Below are 20839 nucleotides of genomic sequence, written 5' to 3'. Positions count from 1 at the left end.
ATAGAAAATCACAAATAAATCAGTAATATATAATGAGGACAAGATCAATGGAGGCAAAATTTGTGGGAAAATGTTTAAGCAGAAACAGGATACTGGCATAGTCTCAAAATATCTCCCCCAGGGCGCCTGGGTGGCTCAGTTGGTTAAGTGACTGCCTTCGGCTCAGGTCATGATCCTGGAGTCCCGGGATCGAGTCCCGCATCGGGCTCCTTGCTCAGCGAGGAGTCTGCTTCTCCCTCTGACCCTCCCCACCTCATGCTTTCTCTCTCTCTCAAATAAATAAATAAAATCTTTAAAAAAAAAAAAAATCTCCCCCAAACATACAGTAATTACAAAGGGAAAATTAGCAAGTTTATAGTAAAGAATCTTAGCAGACATCACCCTGGTGAAGTGGTCAAGGAAAACGTTTATGTAAACACCACCAGTAACACACACTGACGTCATGTGTTCCCTGACATGATGCACTGAGAAGGGCAAGTCACCTCTGCGGTTCCCTGCTCAGCAATTCAGAACGTCCATCTAATCAGGACAAAATGCCAGACAAATCCAAATCAAGGGACATTCTACAAAATAAGCAATACTCTTCACAAATGTTAAGGTCGTGAAAGACAAGGAAAGACTCAGGAGACAGGACAGCAAAATGCAGTGTGTGATTCTGGCCTGAATCCTAGCAAAGAATAAGGGCATTAGGGATAAAACTGGAAACTGTGCATGAGATTTGTATTTTAGTCAGTAGTATGGTACCAAGGTTAATTTCCTAGTTTTGATCAATGGTCTGTGGTTATGTAAGATACTGACAAAAGGGAAAGCTGGGGGAAGAGTATATGGAAATTTCTTAGATCTCTTCTGTAAGTCTAAAGTTATCTGAAAATAGTAAAGGAAGGGGGCACCTGGGTGGCTTAGTCCGTTAAGCAGCCGATTCTTGATTTTGGCTCAGGTCATATGATCTCAGGGTTGTGAGATCCAGCTGCATGTCAGGCTCCGTGCTCATCAGGGAGTCTGCTTGGGTTTCTCTCTCTCCCTCTGCCCCTCCTCCCCAACCCCACTCACTCTTTCTCAAATAAATAAATTTTTAAAAAAATTAGTAAAGGAAGAAAAGAAAGGAGGAAGGAGGGAAGGAAAGGAAAAGTAAGTTATGGGTGTCCTTGGCAAAAATTCCAAGATCTGGACCTGTAAAGAAAAGTATAAGGTAAAAAGTATAAGTTCTCTTCCCCTGAGGGCCTTCAGTTTGACTCCCCACAGGTAACTATTTACTAGTTTCCTATGCATTTTTCCAGGATAACTAAATGCCTATTTTTAAACATACATGTATGTATAACCTATATACTATAAAGTTTTCTGTTTTTTTTTTTTTTTTTTAGTGATTTAAGTGTTATAGTTCATATAAGCCCATATGGCTTGAATTCACTTTTTATAAAAAATGGCTGCAGAATAGTGGACTGGATGAATTTATACTTTATCTAATCAGTCCCCTATTGATGGGTATTTTGCTTGTTTTGTACTTTTTTGTTCATAAGCCAGGCTGAAAAATACACACCTTTATGCAGTTGCATATCTAACTGACTTTAAGAGTTTCTCTTAAAGGGAGAAACTTGCTCACTTGCTAGAGGCTTTAGTCAAATCACTGCTCAAGAAACATTTTCTCTCCTCGAAAATATTAACTATTTCAAAGTATGAACTTTATTCTCATACATTCATCCTCATGCCACATTGCCAGCCAAGCTGGTATCTATCTATTACTAATATTCAACAAATAGTTCTTTTCTCCTAGTGCTCCAAGCACTGCCTTTTTTTTTTTTAAAGATTTTATTTATTTATTCATGAGAGACACAGAGAGAGAGAGAGAGAGCAGAGGGAGAAGCAGGCTTCCCGCTGAGCAGGGAGCCCGATGCGGGACTCGATCCCAGGACCCTGGGATCATGACCCGAGCCGAAGGCAGACGCTTAACCATCTGAGCCACCCAGGCGCCCTAAGCACTACTTTTTTTAAAATGGCTTCATCAAGATAAAATTCACACAACATATATTTCACTGATTTAAAGTGTACAATTCAATGGTGTTAGTATATTCAGAGAGTTGTGCAACATCACCGCTACCTAGTTTTAAAGCGTCTTCATCATCCGCAAAAGAAACCTGTACTCGTCAGCAGTCACTCCTCATTCCGTTTCACGCCCCCAGTCCAACCCATCTGCGATCTGTCTCTGTAAGATGTGCCTACTCTGGACATTTCATATAAATGACATGCAGCCTTTTGTTACTGGCTTCTTTAACTTAGTATAACGTTTTCAAGGCTCATCCATGTTGAAGCTCGTATCATTACTTCATCCCCTTTTATTGTTCAATAATATTCCACTGTATGGATAGCCACCTTGGATTTGCCCATTTAGTTGATGGACATTTGGACTGTCACCGTTTTTTGGCTATTAGGAATAAAGGTGCTATGAATAGTCACATTTTACATGGACTTCTGTTCTCAATTCTTTGGGAGTATTACCATATGCTGGTCATATGGTTATTTCACCTTTAGCTTTTTGAGGGACTGCAGGTTGTTTTCCAAAACAGCTGCACAATTTTACATTTTTACCATGGGCTGAATGAGAATACTAATTTCTGCACCCTCTCACCAACACTTGTGATTTTCTGCCTTTTGATGACAGTCATCTTGGTGGTGTAAACTTCACTGCGGCTGAAATTTGCACTTCCTGACCATGATGTTGAGCATCTTTCGATGTGCTTACTGGTCACTTGTATTGTCTGCTTTGGAGAAATGTCTATTCTGATCCTTTGCCCATTTTCTTTTTTAATGTAGTAAAAGCTTTACTGCTCTCTTGCACCACAGTCCAACAGGGTACCCAGCTGGCTTTCATTGAGAGGATTCAGAGGCCCATGCACTGCCATACTGTGGGACCCTGGAGTCTCACACCAGATTTCCTGCATCCAGCTAGCACGCGATGAGAGAGATGTGGAAGATGGCACGGGGGTGGGGGTGGTGACATCACTTCCACCTATATCCCAGCGGATAGAGCTAGTCTGATGCTCCTGCACCTTGCCAGATGCGAGCATGACGGAAAATAGTGCTTAGCTGTGTAATCAGGCAGAGGAGATGGGATTGGTGAGCATCCCAATCACTGCCTCACCCAAGGCCTAGTGGGATGTCTGGCAGTCAGGAAAACTGGCTGACCAACTAGAAAAATGCCAACATGAGCCACTCCTTTGCTCTTGGTGGTCACTCTGGGTTGGTTCATCTCAGGGGCTCTCGGACACCCTCAGCCCTGGTATATTTCTAAGATCAGGGAGCATGCTGAAAAGTGAGGGCCCCCCCTTCAGAGTTGAGATTCATCCTTTGGTGCCAAATAACTACTGAGGTGTTCCCAGACAGATTAAAGATTCTTCCTGATGTCACTGCTCAACTATGGTCAGTTCCTGGTGGCTCCCGTTATCTCTCCCCCTTCACCTGATGTCATACCTCTCCTGCAGGAAGTTTTCCCCGTCACCCAAGGGCACGGAGACATCTCCATCTTCTGAACTGACTCCTGTTGTCCCAGAATCTCTCTCCCAAACACGAACTGCACAGCATAACTGTAGTAGCTAAAACTTACTAAACACCTGCTGTGTGCCAAGGATCCTACCTGGACTCATTCATTTAATCCTGACAACAACCCTGGGTAGTAGGTTCTACTGTCACTCCCGTTTTGCAGATGAGACAATTGAGGCCTGGAGAGGCAAAACGACCTGCCCGAGGCCGGACAGCTATGTAAGATACATAAGCTACAGAACCAGGTTACACGACATTCACCCCTTTTTTAAGAACTGGACTATTTGTCTTTTTTGTGACTGAGCTGTTAAGAATTCTTTACATATTCTAAATACTAAGTAGTCCCTTATCGGCTATAAGATTTGCAAATATTTTCTCCCATCCTGTGGGCTTTCCTTTCACTTTCTTGATGGTGGCCTTTGAAGCCCAAGAGTTTTAAATTTTGATGAAGTCTAATTTGTCTGTCTTTATTTTGTTGCCAAAGATTTACTCCTATATTTTCTTCTAAGTATTGTACAGTATTTGCTCTTCTATTTAAGGGCTATGGTCCACTCTGAGTTAATTTTTGTGTATGGTGTAAGCACCTGTTACATGCCAGACATTGTGCTGAACGCGAGAAACCCAAGGGCAATGATGTGCGGTTTTTACCTCTATGCCCTTATTCAAGAAGCATAACCCTGGACTGTTTTCCCACCTCAATCTCTCCTTTCAAAATACTACCTGGCTCGAATTGCAACTCCTTTCCATGAAACCTGGCACCATTCCTTCCCTACTTCCCCCAAATTGTTCTCTCCCTCTTCTGACAACCCACAAGTTTGGTTACAACCCTCTTATAAAATTCAACATACGGAACTGTATTTAACTAGCCACTGAGAATCGCTGTGTACAGGAGCTAGGCCACCTTCATTTTTACCTCTCACCATGCTAAAGTAATTCCAAAACAGAAGTTTTAGCAACATCCTGATTAATGTCACTATCACCGGAATAAACATCCAAAAGTAATTCCTTCAAAAGTAACAACATCTAAAAGGAACAGTTTTAACAATGGCAAATTCCATCGTTTCCAAGCCCTTGGATATGGCAGCTCATTACAGATAACCATTCTCATGTTCTAGCAATGTTAAATTCTCTATCCCAGCCTCTATATCCCACAGGAAAATCTGCAAGTGACAGTCTCATCCAGAACCAACACTACGAAATGCAAGTATTATGTAGTATGTATGTGTATTTATGACTGTGTATGTGAAAGGAAGTATTTTAACATTATCTCAGTAAAGGCACAAATGTATAAAACAAACAGCTGAAGATATTTTTCAAGATTACCTAGAAACTCTTTCGGTCAAATGAATTTGAGATTTGAGTTAAAGAGTAAATACTAACAAGGAATCGTAAAAATATAATGACCTAAGATACATGGGAGAAAAATAGAAAAATCCCTGAATTTAAGTTTTCTTGTTATGTGGAATCAGTTCAGAATACCTTGTTACATATTTCTGAAGAAATGAAATGTCTAAAAGCAAATATAAACAAGAGCCAAAAGACTATGAATAAGAGTTATTGGCTCAGGGGCACCTGGGTGGCTCAGTCAGTTAAGCATCAGACTCTTGATTTCAGCTCAGGTCATGAGCTCAGGGTTGTGGGATCAAGCCCTGTGTAGGGCTCTGCACTCAGCGGGGAGTCTGCTTGGGATTCTCTCTCTCTCCCTCTTCCTCTAGCCCTCCCCCCCATTCGCTCGTTCGTGTGCTCTCTCTCTCCAAAATAAATAAATAGATCTTAAGAGTTATTGGTTCAAAAGGTAAGTCAAATGACATACTCCAGGGTTAGCAATATTTCAGGATTCCATGCAGAATGATAAGCAATCAAGACTTGATCAAAACAAATTTCAAATACATGGAGTTTGCTCTTTAGGAAGTTAAAATTTAAGATCGCAAGTTATTAGATCAAATAGAGGCTAAACAACCTGTTTTTTTTTTTTTTTTTAAGATTTTATTTATTTGACAGATAGAGACATAGTGAGAGAGGCAACACAAGCAGGGGGAGCAGGAGAGGGAGTAGCAGGCTTCCCGCCGAACAGGGAGCCCGATGCGGGGGCTCGATCCCAGGACCCTGGGATCATGACCTGAGCCGAAGGCAGACACTTAATGACTGAGCCACCCAGGCGCCCCTGAACAACCTGTTTTATGTGTACTGAACTAAAAGAAAGAATACAACAACTACCCTTTGAATAGGAAAGAAGCAATTTTAACATTTGACTTATTTATTTATTTTTTTGGATTTGTTTCATATTTAATACTTAAGTGCTGAAAATGATAGAAACTTTTTCTTTCTTACTGAAAAGAAATAGGTAACTTTGTAAAAGTCAGAAAATGCCAGTGTCCCTTTGATTCCACCCTAGATTTTTCTGCTGTCAGCTGGATCCAGCATAAACAGTGCAGGATGCATTTCTGAACTCCAGGTATTTGAATGTAGAACACACGATTGCATATATTAATAATTAACAGCACATTCTAAAGGGTTTCATCTCACTCTGAACACAGCTATTTCCTCCTGCCCTGGGGCCAATATTAAGAGAAAGTCAACATATTTACAAACAAGATTTAATAATGCTCACAAGAATAGAGTTTGCCCTCAAATAGGGAAACTACACATTGTTTTGTTTCAAAAGGTTAAAAATGCGGTGCCTGAAAAATCCAGCAGGTAAGCAGCAGGGCTAACAGAGTCTGTTTTTGGAATGGTCTGCTAGCAAATAAGCAAACTTCTGTCCAGGAAGCGTTTTGTTGGGGTTGGGGGAGGGGTATGGAAGGGACAGCGCTATTTACATCCCATTCTGCACTTCTCCCTTCCGCCACCCTTAGTACCGTCTGTTCATCTTCTTGAACTTTTCATAGTGATAGTTGTCGGTGGCCTTCTCGTTAGCAGGACGCTTGCGGTTAGAAGGGGATCGCTCAGGCTCTGGCTTCTCCATGTCACCCACTCTTAAGGGTCGGGCTTTGGGCTCTTTTTTGTTTCTCTGTATGGGGGCATTGAGCTCCTTGTGATAAAATCAGTTGTGCTGCACGTAATTCACGGCCATGTTCATGGGCACGAAAGATGTCTCACTGTTTTTCCTCTTGTTCTGCTGCTCTGCCAGGAGACGGGCCTTGGCATCCTCCATGGAAATGATATTTTTTATTTTAGCATCGATGCCTAGGTCCACCTCGGGGATGCCGCTCAGCATCTGGTTGGAAAGCATCTCTTCAGTCTTCTTTGCTGAGGAAACACGGATGTTTTCAGGAAGTTCGTAAAGACAGTCCTCTGCATTCTTCGGCTTGACTTTCTGTTCCTCGTGTTCTACAATCCCTTTCCTCTTCTTCAGCTCTGTCTCAATGTACTTCATCATGTCAGCATCCTCATCCCTTCGGTTGGTTTCTGCAGAAAATGATGTCTGCAGGTGGAGGTTTTCCTCTTCGCTGATCTTATTTTTGCCTCTTTCCTTCAGTTTCTTCATGTCCACCACACTGCCCTGTCTTCATCTGAAGGAGATCATCCCCTAGGGTGGTCTCTTCTTGTACCTTCTCTCCCACCAGCAGGGCCACAGCACTCACCCCGTTGGGCCTCTTCCTCAAGTTTTGCACCTCGCGGGTCTCTTCTAGTTTTAATCGAACCTCCTCTGATTCCTGCTCATCTTCCTCCAACTCTGAGTTGGCTGGGCGCTGGCAGAAACTCTTGCCGGTGACCGGCATGGTCGCGCTGGCCCCGCGGTCCGGCCGCCGGGTCCCTGTACAGTGGCCGGGGCTGCTTCTGGCGCCTTAACATTTTATTTTTTAAGTAATCTCTACACCCACTATGGGGCTCAAACTCATGACCTCGAGATCAAGAGTCACACTGACTGAGCCAGCCAGGTGCCCCAGAAAAGAATCAATTCTGACATAAAGATCATGCACAAATTAATGAGAAAATATATAATTTAGCTTAAAAATTACACACATTGGGGCGCCTGGGTGGCTCAGTTGTTAAGCGTCTGCTTTCAGCTCAGGTCGTGATCCCAGGGTCCTGGGATCGAGCCCCGCGTCGGGGTCCCTGCTCAGTGGGAAGCCTGCTTCTCCCTCTCCCACACCCCTCTTGCTGTGTCTCTCTCTGTGTCAAATAAATAAATAAAATCTTTAAAAAAAAATTACACATGTCCACTACATGTTAGAAACTAATCATTTTTGACTAACGAAACAACCAAACCATTCAAATTAAATGTCATACAGATAAAATTTAGATCTGAAACTCCTTTGAAATTTTGGATGCCTCCAAGAGCATGCAAATGTGTGGAGATGGAGCTTCATCCTCATCAATTAATTGGTTAACATTTAGCTTACTTTTTTCAGCCTAAGATACAAAAGACTCATGCCTTCAAAGTGCACTCAATCCCACCGGGAGAAAAGAATATCACAGATGAAACAATTACAGGATATAAAACAGCAGATATTTACTTGTTCCTTCTGCGTGTGTGTGCATGTGTGCATGTCTGTGTGAGTGTGCCTGTGTGTGTGTGTGTGTGTGTAAGAGATCATATATTCCACTGGTTCTGAAGTATTCTGATCTCAAGATGTTTTATATTCTTAGAAATCTCTGATGCTCTCAAAAAACTATTTTTTTTTAAGATTTTATTTATTTGACAGAGAGAGAGAGAACACAAGCAGGCAGAGCAGCAGACAGAGGGAGAGGGAGAAGCAGGCTCCCCGCCAAGCAGGGAGCCCGACGGACGCAGGGCTCGATCCCAGGACCCTGGGATTATAAACTGAGCTGAAGACAGCCGCCCAACCAAATGAGCCACCCAGGTGTCCCTCAAAAAACTATTTTTATGTAGATTATATGTATTGATATTTATCATATTATAAATTAAAACTAAGAATAATTTATTTTTTTTAAAGATTTTATTTATTTATTTGACAGAGAGAGAGACACAGTGAGAGAGGGAACACAAGTAGGGGGAGTGGGAGAAGGAGAAGCAGGCTTCCTGCTGAGCAGGGAGCCCGATGTGGGGCTCAATCCCAGGACCCTGGGATCATGACCTGAGCCAAAGGCAGACGCTTAACAACTGAGCCACCCAGGCATCCCAAGACTAAGAATTATTTAAAACACAAGAATACAGGGCGCCTGGGTGGCTCAGGTGGTTAAGCAACTGCCTTCGGCTCAGGTCATGACCCTGGAGTCCCGGGATCGAGTCCCGCATCGGGCTCCCTGCTCGGCAGGGAGTCTGCTTCTCCCTCTGACCCTCCTCCCTCTCGTGCTCTCTGTCTCTCATTCTCTCTCTCTCAAATAAATAAATCTTTAAAAAAATAAAATAAAATAAAACACAAAGATACAGAAGTACACATTCTGTGAGCGGCCAGTGAAATGATCACTCATCATGAGGACAACTCTACTGTACAGCCATGGGTAAAGGAAAGTAAAAATGAGAACCCTGAGAACTACTGGAATGTGTGTGTGCGTGTGTGTTGGTTAGTAACATTATACTTGCTTAGCATTCAATGATAAACTCTTAGCTGCTATTTATACTTCAGCTGATTTTTCTGATTCTGTCTCCTTAATCTTTTTGGCTGGGTCCTTTTGGCTTATAACCTTGCAATTACTGTTTAAAATTAGATGGCAGAGTCAGTCCTACAGAAAGGTTCCCATGTTGGTTGATGATCAAAGGACAATATAATCTGGTTCCTTATGGTTCTACCTAGAATAAGAGTTAGATTCTTCTTATCCTAAATAGTTGCTAAAATGACTGTCAGAAATTAGGGGGGAAAAGCTTATAGGACACTGTAACAATATTCATAATTTAAAAACCACAGTTATAGTTTAAAAAGCAACTATAATTCATTTGTTATCTTTGTTTCACCTTATATATTCGGGTCTGTCATACATGACCCAAGTGGTTTTATTTAAAAAAAAAAAAAAAGTTGAAAGATTCTCCTTTAACAATTCTCCCCTGTCCCTTTAGTCACTGAATTCACTTTTAGGAAACCCTAAAGACAGCAAAGCCCAGCCACGTGGCCAGCTGAACCGCACACGCTTTCCCAGCCGTCTTCACTGCCCCTGGAGAGAGGCTGCAGAACCAGCTCTCCCTCTCTGTACTCAGCATTCTCTCTCCCCAAAGAGGACTTGAGTGCAATTTTTATTTTATTTCCTCTTCAGCAGCCAGGGCAGTCTCCTCATTATCTAGAACTTGGTGGAAGGCTTCAGGTCTCCCCTGAGCCGTTCCGACAAACAAGGTTGTACTGAAGTATGAACACTCATGTTTTTATAACTTGCTATTTGTTTCCTATGTTGTTATTCAGCGGACTTGTTAATTATACAGTATAACGAGAATAAACGTTTTCTTAATAAACTCAGAAACCTCTAGGCAGACTGAAAGTACTCTTATTTATTACAGAGAGAAGGAGAACACATTCCTACTTTTGAGCGCTTATTCGAACTCGCTCAATTCTGGTGTGAAAGCACGGCCACGGCTTGGATAGAAGGGAGCCATTATGCTAACAGGGACCCACTTGCCTTTTCCACCTTTTACAAACACGTGGTCTACAGCATGAGTGCAGGACACAGAGTTTTATGTGGCTGTTGGCAGAGACATTTAATTAATATTTCCAGGGAGGGAAAAAAGGAGAAACCTTTTGTTTTCCCAGTTAATGACCAATTTAAAAGAGAATGACAGTGAGAACATGGTTTCAAGTATGCAGATCACTCATAGTGTTTTGCACAGTGGGAATGCCAAGCGAACACACTCAGTTACTATCAAAGAACACACTGCAGTGCTGACTTAAGGTTGCTGTGGCGTTCTCTGGTCACCGTGCAGCCGAGGGGCAGGGGGGACCCTGCTGCCGTCATTACTACTGAATAGGGGTGACCCACCCTCTGCAATGAACTCTGAGGAAAGGCAGGAAAACTGAAGTTCATAAACCCATCTGGAGTACATTGTGATTTGGAAAGTCTCACACACACAAATGGTAAAATAAGGACTGTCAAGGACAGATTCTAAGCGGAATTTTCCCTGTATTTCTATGAAGCAGATACCTTAAGAAATTCATTTTTACTTAGTGAAAATTTCATGCAAGAACAAGTCAGCAACTCTAAAAACTGTCAGATTCAATAGAATTGGTATGTCTGTTAGGAGTTCAACCTGTCCTTTCATGATTGGCAAATACCATTAAATATGATCCATTTTCTCAAAGACATAGTGATTTTCTGGTCTCTGATTACAGGAGAATGCTGCTAGCACAACCTCAACACTAAATACATTCGACACATTTTTGTGGAAGAAATGACATAGGAGTGCTGTGTAAGCAAATGGTAACTGTATAAAAATAAAACATTTATAGAGGAATTCAAGTTTTTTTTTTTTTCTTATTTATTTATTTTTTTTATAGAGGGAGGGGTAGAGGGAGAGAGAATCTTAAGCAGGCTCCAGCCCCAACACAGAGCTGGATGCAGGGCTCAGTCTCACAATCCTGAGATCATGACCTGAGCCAAAATCAAGATTTGGACACTTAACTGACTGAGTCCCCCAGGCGTCCCTGCATTCAAGTTCTTAATAAACGCAATCCCCACGGCCACTCAGAGGCCCCAACTGAGGCTTCCAAGGAGTGATTAGGAAGAAATATTGTTCTTATAACAAGTTATGGCTCAGATAGAAGTGAGCTATTATGCTATTTTTTTTAAAACGTTGAGAATATCCAATTAGCAGGAAAATCATAAAAGATACTTTTTTTTTTCTTTTTGTAAAAGAGAAGTACTATGGAATTACAAACTTAATACCTTAATGGGAATGACAGATCATCACATTGCACACATACACAAAATAAATAAAAGAGAAGAAAAATAGCACGAGTCGGGTTGTGGCTGCACCCAGCTATCTCTGTTTATCAGCGACTGCTATCCGGACTGGGGGCTGTTCCCACAGTCTCGTATCAGCACAGCCATTTAGAAATGAAACAAACCACAGGAAACAAAACAACTCGCCGGCTGTCTGGTATGCATCAACCACTTCAAACTCTGAACTTAAAAATTCTCTCATGAAGTTTCTAAGTATCAACCCACTGAGAGTTGTTGTCCTTATTAGAACTCGATGGACTACTTCTGTGGTCTATGACAAGATAATTTTTAGCATCCTCATCTAAGCCATGTTCCAAAATATAAGGAATGTCACGGATAGTGGCACTGCCCTACAGGCATTCCTAATATTCTCCTTCCTGTTATTCTATAATGCTCATCCCTGTGCCGCTCCCATTCTCCCATGCCGTCATTCTCGGAGGTTAGGTGAGAACAGGCTCTTCATCTTTAAAGTGGATGAAACCAAGGCAACACACAAGTGCTGTCCTCCACTGACCACGGCTCACAGGACCAGAGCTGAGCAGAGCCAATTAGATCTCTCTCCCAGGAACGGAGAATTGGGACTTCAAGACTCTGGTCAGGTGGCTAAAGACACGACACTCACAGGGAGGGAGGAAGGCTGGAGTGACTATTTTAGGTCCAAGTCAGCAAAAAGAGAAATCTGGCCAATAGGGAATAGCTCAAGAGTAAAACGGAAGCAAAAGGAAGCAGAGTCTAGAAATTAAACAGCCTCAGAAAGACAAGATATTCTTGAATCCAAAGGCTTTTTCAATTTCAGGTTCTGGTTCTCTGTGAAATCCAGCCTCTGTACCTCTGCCCCTTGAGATCAGTGAGAAACCTCTGCATATTTTCTGTAAGACCGCTTCTTTTGCTTCTGTGTAATTAGTTTGAGTGGGTTTCTTGCCTGAGGTAAGAAGAGTCCTAATTATTAACAGTCACTAGCTTAGGGTTGACTTTCTCTAGCCACTTGTTAATAATCATTTACAAGTTTTTCCCTTGATTTGAGATAGCACTCCTTTATCTGCATATGAGAGGCACCAAGATCACAGTCACATCTTGAGAACAGAGATTGTTACTTACAAACCTAACAATGAAAGGAAAACTTATTACTGACAAAGTAAGGTAACTACTTACGTAATCTGGTAGAGGAACATCATTGGAACTCAGTGAACCTCTCAAGGACTGTGTGGCTTGTTCCAGAACTTTGTTGTGTTTTTTAGACAGCAAGGAAAACAAACTGAAAAAAACAAAAACAAAAAAAGAAAGAACTAAGTGTTTCCTTTCCTAGGTTTTATACAGTATTATAGAGTTCTGCAGAATGTCAATTATTCTAAAATATACATGTAATGATTTTTTTCTTCACGCCTGTGTTAACAGCAGGTTTAATAATACTATCGATATAACAACAAAATGAAGTGAGGAGAGTGTTTAAATTATAAGGATTCAAAAGAATAAAAAATAAGTTTGACAGCTTAAAATTCTATTTTAAACATAGGAGAATTTTCCACTATTGTGGAAAGAACAGTGGACAGAGATTCAGACAGACTGAGATATGCAGACTTCACGAGGAACTCTGAGTGCAATCTATTACTAGTCACTTGGACTTGTATCTTAATTTCCTCATCTTTCAACTAAGTGTGCTGGATTAAATTATTTCTCTAGTATAATATAGTCAATCACTTTTTATCACAGCTTTATCTTACGTCTCAAAAAGAATGACTTTAAATATATGTATTATAAGATTTCCACTTCTGGTCGTGATGGACTAACTGGTACCAAATAACCTTCCTGCTATTAACACCTTAAAAACTGGACAAAATATATGAAATGACTTTTTTTGGGGGGATGGTGTACAACATCTGCAGTGCAGGATTGGGATCCCTAGAAGAAGGGAGTACCTGCCTAGGGAAACATTCCAAACTGTGCGGCAGAATGCTGGGACCCAAGCAGTACACAGCAGCATCGTGGTGAGCTGAAAACACAAAGGGGTCAGGGTTTGGGGCTGCGTGGCAGGTGGAATTTGCAGGCAGATTATTCCACTGGGGAGAACTACAAGAGGAAGGCCCAGAAACCTGCCCAAGGGTCTTCTCCACTTGAGGTTTAGTTTTCTTTTGTTTTACCTTCTAAGGTTAAAAGTGAACCTCACACTTCGTGCTCGCACCCATTGCCATGATGCACAGGCAGCTACTATGTACCGGCAGCTTATTGTCTGTGATCCCAGAAATGTTAAAGGCAGCAAGCCCTGTGTATCAATGAATACTGTACATACATATCCATCTTTTTTATTCCATCAAATATGTACTGTTCTGTACTTCACACTTCTTTCATTGAATAAAATATTCCTTGATCCATTCAATAAATGTTGAGTGCCAGTAATGGGTATCTAAGCATATGGATATACCATAATTTATTTATATTTAGTCCATTATTAATCAATCATTTTAACATTTCCAGGTTTATTTTTTTATAAACAGCACTGTGATGAACACCCTTGTATATAATTTTTTAGCATACTGAGGTGAGACTACGTACAGGATAAATTCCTTGAAGTAAAATTGCTGAGTAAAATAATAACGGAATAGAATAGTGAACTGTATTAGCAGTATACGTTTCAAATATACAAATTATTTTGTAAATGATGAAAAGGCAAAAATTTGTTGGGATAGGGTACAAAGCGTATTCACATGGAAATGCATAAAGGAAAAATTTACTAAGATTCTTTTAGTTTGTTAGCGGTACCTTTCAGGAATAAAGGGAATTTCAGGAGTTTTTCTGAGACCGAAGGAACTTTGACGGTGTCAGCTCTAGCACAGGGCATGGCAAGTCTCAGAGGCATGACCTGATGCCCAAACAAAAAGGGAAAGCACTAAATATGCCTGGAAGAAGTGCACATCCTGGTGTTAGTCAGAAGAAGGGGGGCAAGTGAAGAAAGACAGCGCCCCTTGTTGAGTTTACAAAATACCAGCAACCTGGGGGTCTGTCCGTGTCCCCCGAGTGTCCCTTCAGAGAACAGCAGAGATAATCTATGGTACCTTCCATCAAACTGTAGGAATCAAAGCACAAAGGACTTGAAATTGTTTCTTTTGGAGAAAAAAGGCGAGTTTTGTTTATTTTCAAAGAGAATACTAACAATCCATTTTCCTTGTTAGAAGAAGACAAAACAAGGAAGTGAGCCTCGATTCCAACGTAAGCTCTTCCAGTTGGGCATAACGGAAAATAATAAGGGCCGAAAATGTTGACTGGTCCACCTCAAGGATCTGTGGTCACTGCCCCCAGCTGCTCCTAAGAAAGCTGGTGTGAGAAGAGCTGATTTGAGGCCACTTCCAGTTTCCTATCATGAATGAGAAACAGCATTCACACTTACTTCAAGTTGTTATTCTTTGACAATTTAATAGGCTTTTCCCTCAGGTCTTATAGCTATAGAACTTTCAACTTTTTTTAAAACATTCTAATTCTGGCTCACATTTAACATTTTTAAGGCAAAATGACCTAAATGTATAGGAGACATGGCTTGTAAATTGCTGAGAAAAGTAACTTCTGGTGAAAGCTTTGCAATCGAAGTACTAGCCCCCTTAGCTTACTTCCATTAGAGTAAATGGTAAAGGTATATGATGTTTGCGTGTAAAGGGTAATTCTGAGCGAAACTGGCTTTCAAGTGTACTATTCACTCAGGATATCACTGCCAGAGTCCTTGCTTTTAGAATTAGAAAAAGACTAGGTTTTTCTTTTTATACAAGAATGTTCACTACAAATTGGTTTAACAATGAAAAACTGAAAACAATCAAAACACTGATAAACAATAGAATAGGTAAATATAACTGTCAGATAGTCCTATAATGAACAACTACATAGTAATTTAAAGTTATCTAAGGCTACATGCAACAATATGGGTAAATCTCCAAAACAATATTGTTTTACCAGCAAGGACTCTTGTGGAAGAATGTGACCAAAGTAATATTATTTACATAATGTATTAAAAATGCAAAAACGTTATTACCTACCTTCTACACATAAAACGTGAAATAATAAAACATATGGAAATGATAAATACTACATTTAAGATAGCCATTATTCTCTGAGAAAGGGAAGGAAATGGGATCAGAGAGGGAAAAAAAGGGATTTGGCTCTCGCTCTCTCTCTCAATCTCTCTCTCTCTTGTTCTATGTATAAAATGTTGTTTTTGTTATGCTGGATACATACACAGGGGATTGCTATATTACTCTATCTCTTTGATGTATGCCTGAAACATTACATACCTTTTAAAAATTGGAATAAAAAGAATACCCTATCCTGAAGAAAACAGAGCCCTTGCTAAAAGCCAGCATTTCAGAAAAGAAAGCAGCACGTGGACAGACTCTGTATGGTCAGTCCAACATGAAATAGGCTCAGAAAACCACCAGCTGTGGGAAAGGGCTGCAGTTCAGGGCTCACAGGCAGTGGCAGGAGATGAGGCTAGAACAGAGACAGTCTGAGGACAGACTGGGAGGGACCACTTAGGGCACATCGAAAGTCCTGGACTTGACTCAATATGGAGAAGAAGCTAATGGAACATCAGTCTAACAAAATGATAAAAGAGACATGTTCCTTGCTCCCAAGGAGCTGAAATCTAAGGTGATAAGGAAAAAAAAAAGCCTGCAATTCTGAAATTGGAGGACACCATGGGTCTCAAGAGTGCACTGCGGGAGCACAGAGGAAGGCCAGGTACATGTCAGAGGAAATCTATCTTGTGGCCTTGAAGGTCAGGGGCTTGCTAGTGAGGAGAAGTACAGGGGGAGGGAGAGTAAGTAACTCAGAAGGGGAAATGGTGTGCCAAGAGGCTCAGAGAGACCACGGCCAGAACAATGCAAGTCCACGGGGTGAGGGTGGCAAGAGAGGAAGCCGAGCAAGACTGGGATGGGCCTATCAAAAAAAAAAACATGCTAAGAGGTTTGCATTTCATCTTCTCAAGTTACTGAGGCAAGCAGTAAGTCAAATATTTACCAAGAACCTACAATGTGCTGGGCAACGTGCAAGCTGCCTGGGATATAGTGACAAGCAAAAGCAGCACGGTCTTTGTCCTGCCCTCCTGGAGGGTGCGGCTGGTAGGGAGGATAAACCTACACAGAAGGTTCTACTGTCCGTGCAGTGACGGAGATGGACAAGGAGTGCTAGGGGGACACAGATGAGGCTGCCCAGCTGCACCTGAAGACAGGAACAGGAAGTCATTGCTGGAGCTGACACCTGAGCTGAATCTGAAGGAACAATGAGGAGTGAGCCAAGCAAGTGAGGCAAAGGCAAAGGTCATCTGGGCAGAGAACAGAGCACAAGGGAAGACAGAGACATCTGAGCACTGTTGGTGTAGGCAACAGGATGGCACACATGTTCATCAAGTGTCCAATTTGTGGCAGAACACAGTGTTAAGGTTGGGCTGGTAGTGGGGATAGTTTATGAAGTGTCTCTCTTAGACCTTGGACTTCATCCTGAAAGCCAGAGGGTTGGTTTGTTTGTTTTTTTAAGATTTATTTATTTATTTGAGAGAGAGCATGGGAGGAGGGGCAGAGGGAGAGACTCTCCAGCAGACTCCCCGCTGAGTGCAGAGCCTATGAGATCATGACCTGAGCTGAAACCAAGAACCAGATGCTTGACTGAGCCACCCAGGCGCCCCTTGAAAGCCAGAGGTGTTTTATGACAGCAAGGGCTACAACAGGAGCGATGAAAGCAAAGCTGCTGTGTTTGGTGCTCAGGTGGGGAGGATGGGGCAAGGGATGGACAGGAAGTGATCAGCCCTTGTTCAGGCGTGTCCTTGATCTCTCCCCAGTGCTCTCTCATCCCGTGGTGGCCATCCAGTCCCTGCCACAGAACCCCAGGGCTCTAGGAAGCAAAGTGAAAAATACAGGCCCGAGGGGCACCTAGGTGGCTCAGTCGTTAAGCGTCTGCCTTTGGCTCAGGTCATGATCCCAGGGTCCTGGGTTCGAGCCCCACACAGGGCTTCCTGCTCAGCGGGAAGCCTGCTTCTCCCTCTCCCACTCCACCTGCTTGTGTTCCCTCTCTCTGTCAAATAAATAAATACATACATACATACATACATAAAATATAAATAAATAAATATAAAATAAAAGCTACTAGGACACACACACGGCTCGCTGCTCATAAAATCATCATGTGAGACCTGCACTGTCTTCATCCATCCTGTGTTTCGTTTTTAGGGAGGATGAAATCGAGGCAGAAAGGAGTTAAGTACTCTGCTTAAGGCACAGAGCTACTAAGTGGTGGGGTCAGGAGTCAAATTCAGGCATGCAAGCTCCAGAATCTGTGCTCTTAACGATTCTGCAACGAAAGCCAGAGATAACGCAGGAATATCCAGATGGAGATGGTAAGAAATACCCAGGTGGGCAGTTCAGAAATACGAAGCTGGTGCTTGGGAGGGAGGTGAGAACTTTAAGGGTTATTGGCATCAGCTGCCATCACACAAGTAAAGGGGATCACCCAAGGATAATGTGTCAAGTAAGAAAAGAAGGATAAAGTCAGAAGTCTGGGAAACACCAAGACTAAAAAGTGGAAACAGCAAAGGGGACTTAGAGAAATAGAAGTGGAAGAACAAAAAGTGAAAGACGTCTGGAAGACAAGAGAATAATCTCAAGGGGAGAGTGGTCATCACTGTCAAAAGGTAAAGAAGGATTAAAGAAAAAAAAAAAGAAAAGAAACAAAGTCACTGAATTTGGCCCAGGGAAAGAAAACAACGGGGACCTTACCAAAAACCCTTCTTGGAGTGGAGGAGGAGGCTGAAGTGAACCCCCGTGGTTGAGAGAGAAGCTGGATGTGGCAAAGTGGGTAGTGCGGTGGAGCAAAGAGCCTGAAGGGGAGGCAACACAGAGGGGTCACTTCCTAGGAGGAGGCGGGGGGGGCTCCCTCCCTGAGAACTGCAGACCTTCCCCATGACAGCCTTGCGCCCCTCACAACTTGTAGTCACCTTCCCTCCACGCCCCCATCCTTCCCTCATCACAGTGGTCACCAGAGAGACGAGGAGGAGTACCTCAACTCCACAGAAGAATGGGAAGTTAGGAAACTGAGGTGCAGAGTTGACAGTTCATCTGAGGTTAAAGTTACACAGTGTAATGAACACAAGTTCTTGACAAATCCTAAAGAGCTATTTTAAAATGTCGAGAAATACAAAATATTATTAAAGTTATTAAGAGCAGGGCTGTGGACAGAAACCAAATCTCCTTACGCCAAGCCTGATACTTCCTCCTCTGCAGGCAGAGGCTCCTTCTACATGCAGGAACTCCTCCTTTCTCCTCTCTGTGCCTCTAAATGCTGCTTGTCCTTCAAGCCCAAGTGCATGCTGCCCATTCCATCTGGTCTGTGAAGGATCCCTCTAACCTGTGCTCACCCTCCCTCTGAACTACACTAACTTCTCCATGCCTCAACCAACACTTCAATATAGTCTCACACTGCTGCTTACCTTGTTTTTAATCAGCTTTATTGAGCAATCATCAACATAGACTAAAATTAACCAATTTTAGGTATACAATTGGATGAGGTTTGACAAATTGAAGCATTCATGGGACTCATCACCATAATCGTGACATAGAACATTTCCATTCCCACAGGATGTCCCCTGCGCCCCTCTGCAGTCAATCCCCTGCTCTACCACGGCCCTCCCCGATCCCAGGCAACCCCCAAGCTGTTTCCTGTCACTGCAGTTCTGCCCTTTCTAGATTTCAGGTAAATGGGATTATACCATGTGGACTCTTTTGTGTCTGGTTTCTGTCACTTAGTGTTCCATCCACGTTGTTTGGTGTATCAGTAATTCATTCCTTTTTATTGCCAAGTAGCCTTCCATTGCATGAACAAACTTCAATTTGTTTCTCTATTTATTAGTTGAAGGATTCTTGGGTTGTCTCCCCTTCTGAGCCATTATGAATAAAGCTGCTATAAACATTCTCACAAAAGTTTCTTGGTGATCAAATGTCTTCATTTCTCTGAATAAATACCTTGAAGTGGAACTGCTAGGTTGTGTGCTATTTGTTTAACTCCATAAGAAACGGGGCCCGCCCGTCCTACATTCTGGCTGGCACTTGCTATGCCAGAGTCTGTTTAGCGTTAGCCCTGCCCGTGCGGGTGAAGATTCCGCTGTGGTTTTAACTTGCATTCCCCTAATGAATGTTCCTGTGCTCCTAGTTTTGTTTGGTGAAGTGCGTATTCAAATCCTTTGCCTGATTAAAACAATGGGCGGTTTTCCTTCTTCTTCCTGAGTTTGCAAGAGTTCTTTATAATATTCTAGATACAAGTCCTTTATCAGGTATTTTTTTGCAAATACTCTCTCCCAGACCAGCATTGGGGTGGGTGTGTGTGTGTGTGGGGGGTCTTTTCATTTTCTTAACAGTGCTTTTGAAGAGCAAAATTTTAGAATCTGATGAAGTCCAATTCATCAACTTTTAAAGAAAGATTTGTGTTGTGTCCTAAGAAACCTCTGCCTAACCAAGATCCCAAAGATTTTCTCACATGATTTGTTGTATACGGTTTATAGTTTTAGCTCTCCTATTTAAGGTCTGTGCTCCATCTGGATGCATGTACGGCATGAAGTAAGAGTCAAGGTTTATGTTCTCGGGTTCGTTGTTTGAATCTGAATATTTCACTGTGGCGGCACCATTCGTTGATAAGACTAATTCCTTCCCCCTTAAATTACCTTGACAGGCTTGTCAAAATTTCATTGACCATATACGCATGGGTCTATTTCTGGACTCTATTCCATTCCACTGGTCTATAAATCTATTACATACCAATAATACCACACTGCCCTGACTGCATTAGCTGTAATTTATAGTACATCTTGAAATCAGGTAGTGTGAGTTCTCCTTGAGTTTTCTTTGTCAAAATTGCTTGTGGGTATTCTAGGATTTTTGCATATTCACATAAATTTTAGAATCAACTTGTCAATTTCTACCAAAGAGCCTGGTGGGATTTTGATTGGGACTGTGTTAAATGAACAGATAAATTTCAGGATCTAACAATACTGTCTCTGATCCAGGAACATGGGATCACCCTGTTTACTTAAGTCTTTAGTTTTTAAAAAAATGTTTGATTAAAAAAATTTTTTATTGAAATACAGTTGACACACAGTGATATATTAATTGCAGGTGCACAACACAGTGATTTGACTGGTCTTTTAAAATTTCTTTCAGTAATGTTTTAGTTTTCAGTATACACATTTTGCATGTATTTTATTCTTTTTCCTAAGTTATTTCATATTTTTATGCTACCATAAACAGTACTGCTTTTAAATTCTGATTTCTGATTGTCCCATGAATATCAGAACACAATTATTATTATATACTGACCTTTGTATCCTTTGACCTTGCTAAACTCATCTCTTCCAATTTTTTGCAGATTAGGATTTTTTTAAACATATGACCATGTTTTATGTGAATAAAGCCAGTTTTAAGTGTTCTTTTCCAATCTGAATTTTTTTTTTTTT

The 20839-nt window shown here is 41.8% G+C and overlaps 1 protein-coding gene and 1 pseudogene across 1 annotated transcript in view; both read right to left on the bottom strand.

Annotated features, from left to right (window-relative positions):
- DYM (dymeclin) overlaps positions 1–20839 on the bottom strand; it is a 286329-nt gene that overhangs the window by 98637 nt on the left and 166853 nt on the right. Inside the window, exon 11 of the mRNA XM_081801268.1 lies at positions 12517–12619. Coding sequence (XP_081657394.1) covers positions 12517–12619 — 103 coding nt within the window. The remainder of the gene's footprint in view (positions 1–12516; positions 12620–20839) is intronic.
- On the bottom strand, positions 1854–7485 carry LOC145716745 (splicing factor C9orf78 pseudogene; annotated as a pseudogene).

This window comes from Leptonychotes weddellii, chromosome 13, assembly GCF_054177405.1.
Source record: "Leptonychotes weddellii isolate Sample4059 chromosome 13, ASM5417740v2, whole genome shotgun sequence".
NCBI lineage: Eukaryota > Metazoa > Chordata > Mammalia > Carnivora > Phocidae > Leptonychotes > Leptonychotes weddellii.
The sequence above is the reverse complement of the archived record's forward strand: the minus strand, read 5'-3'. Positions and strand labels throughout refer to the sequence as shown.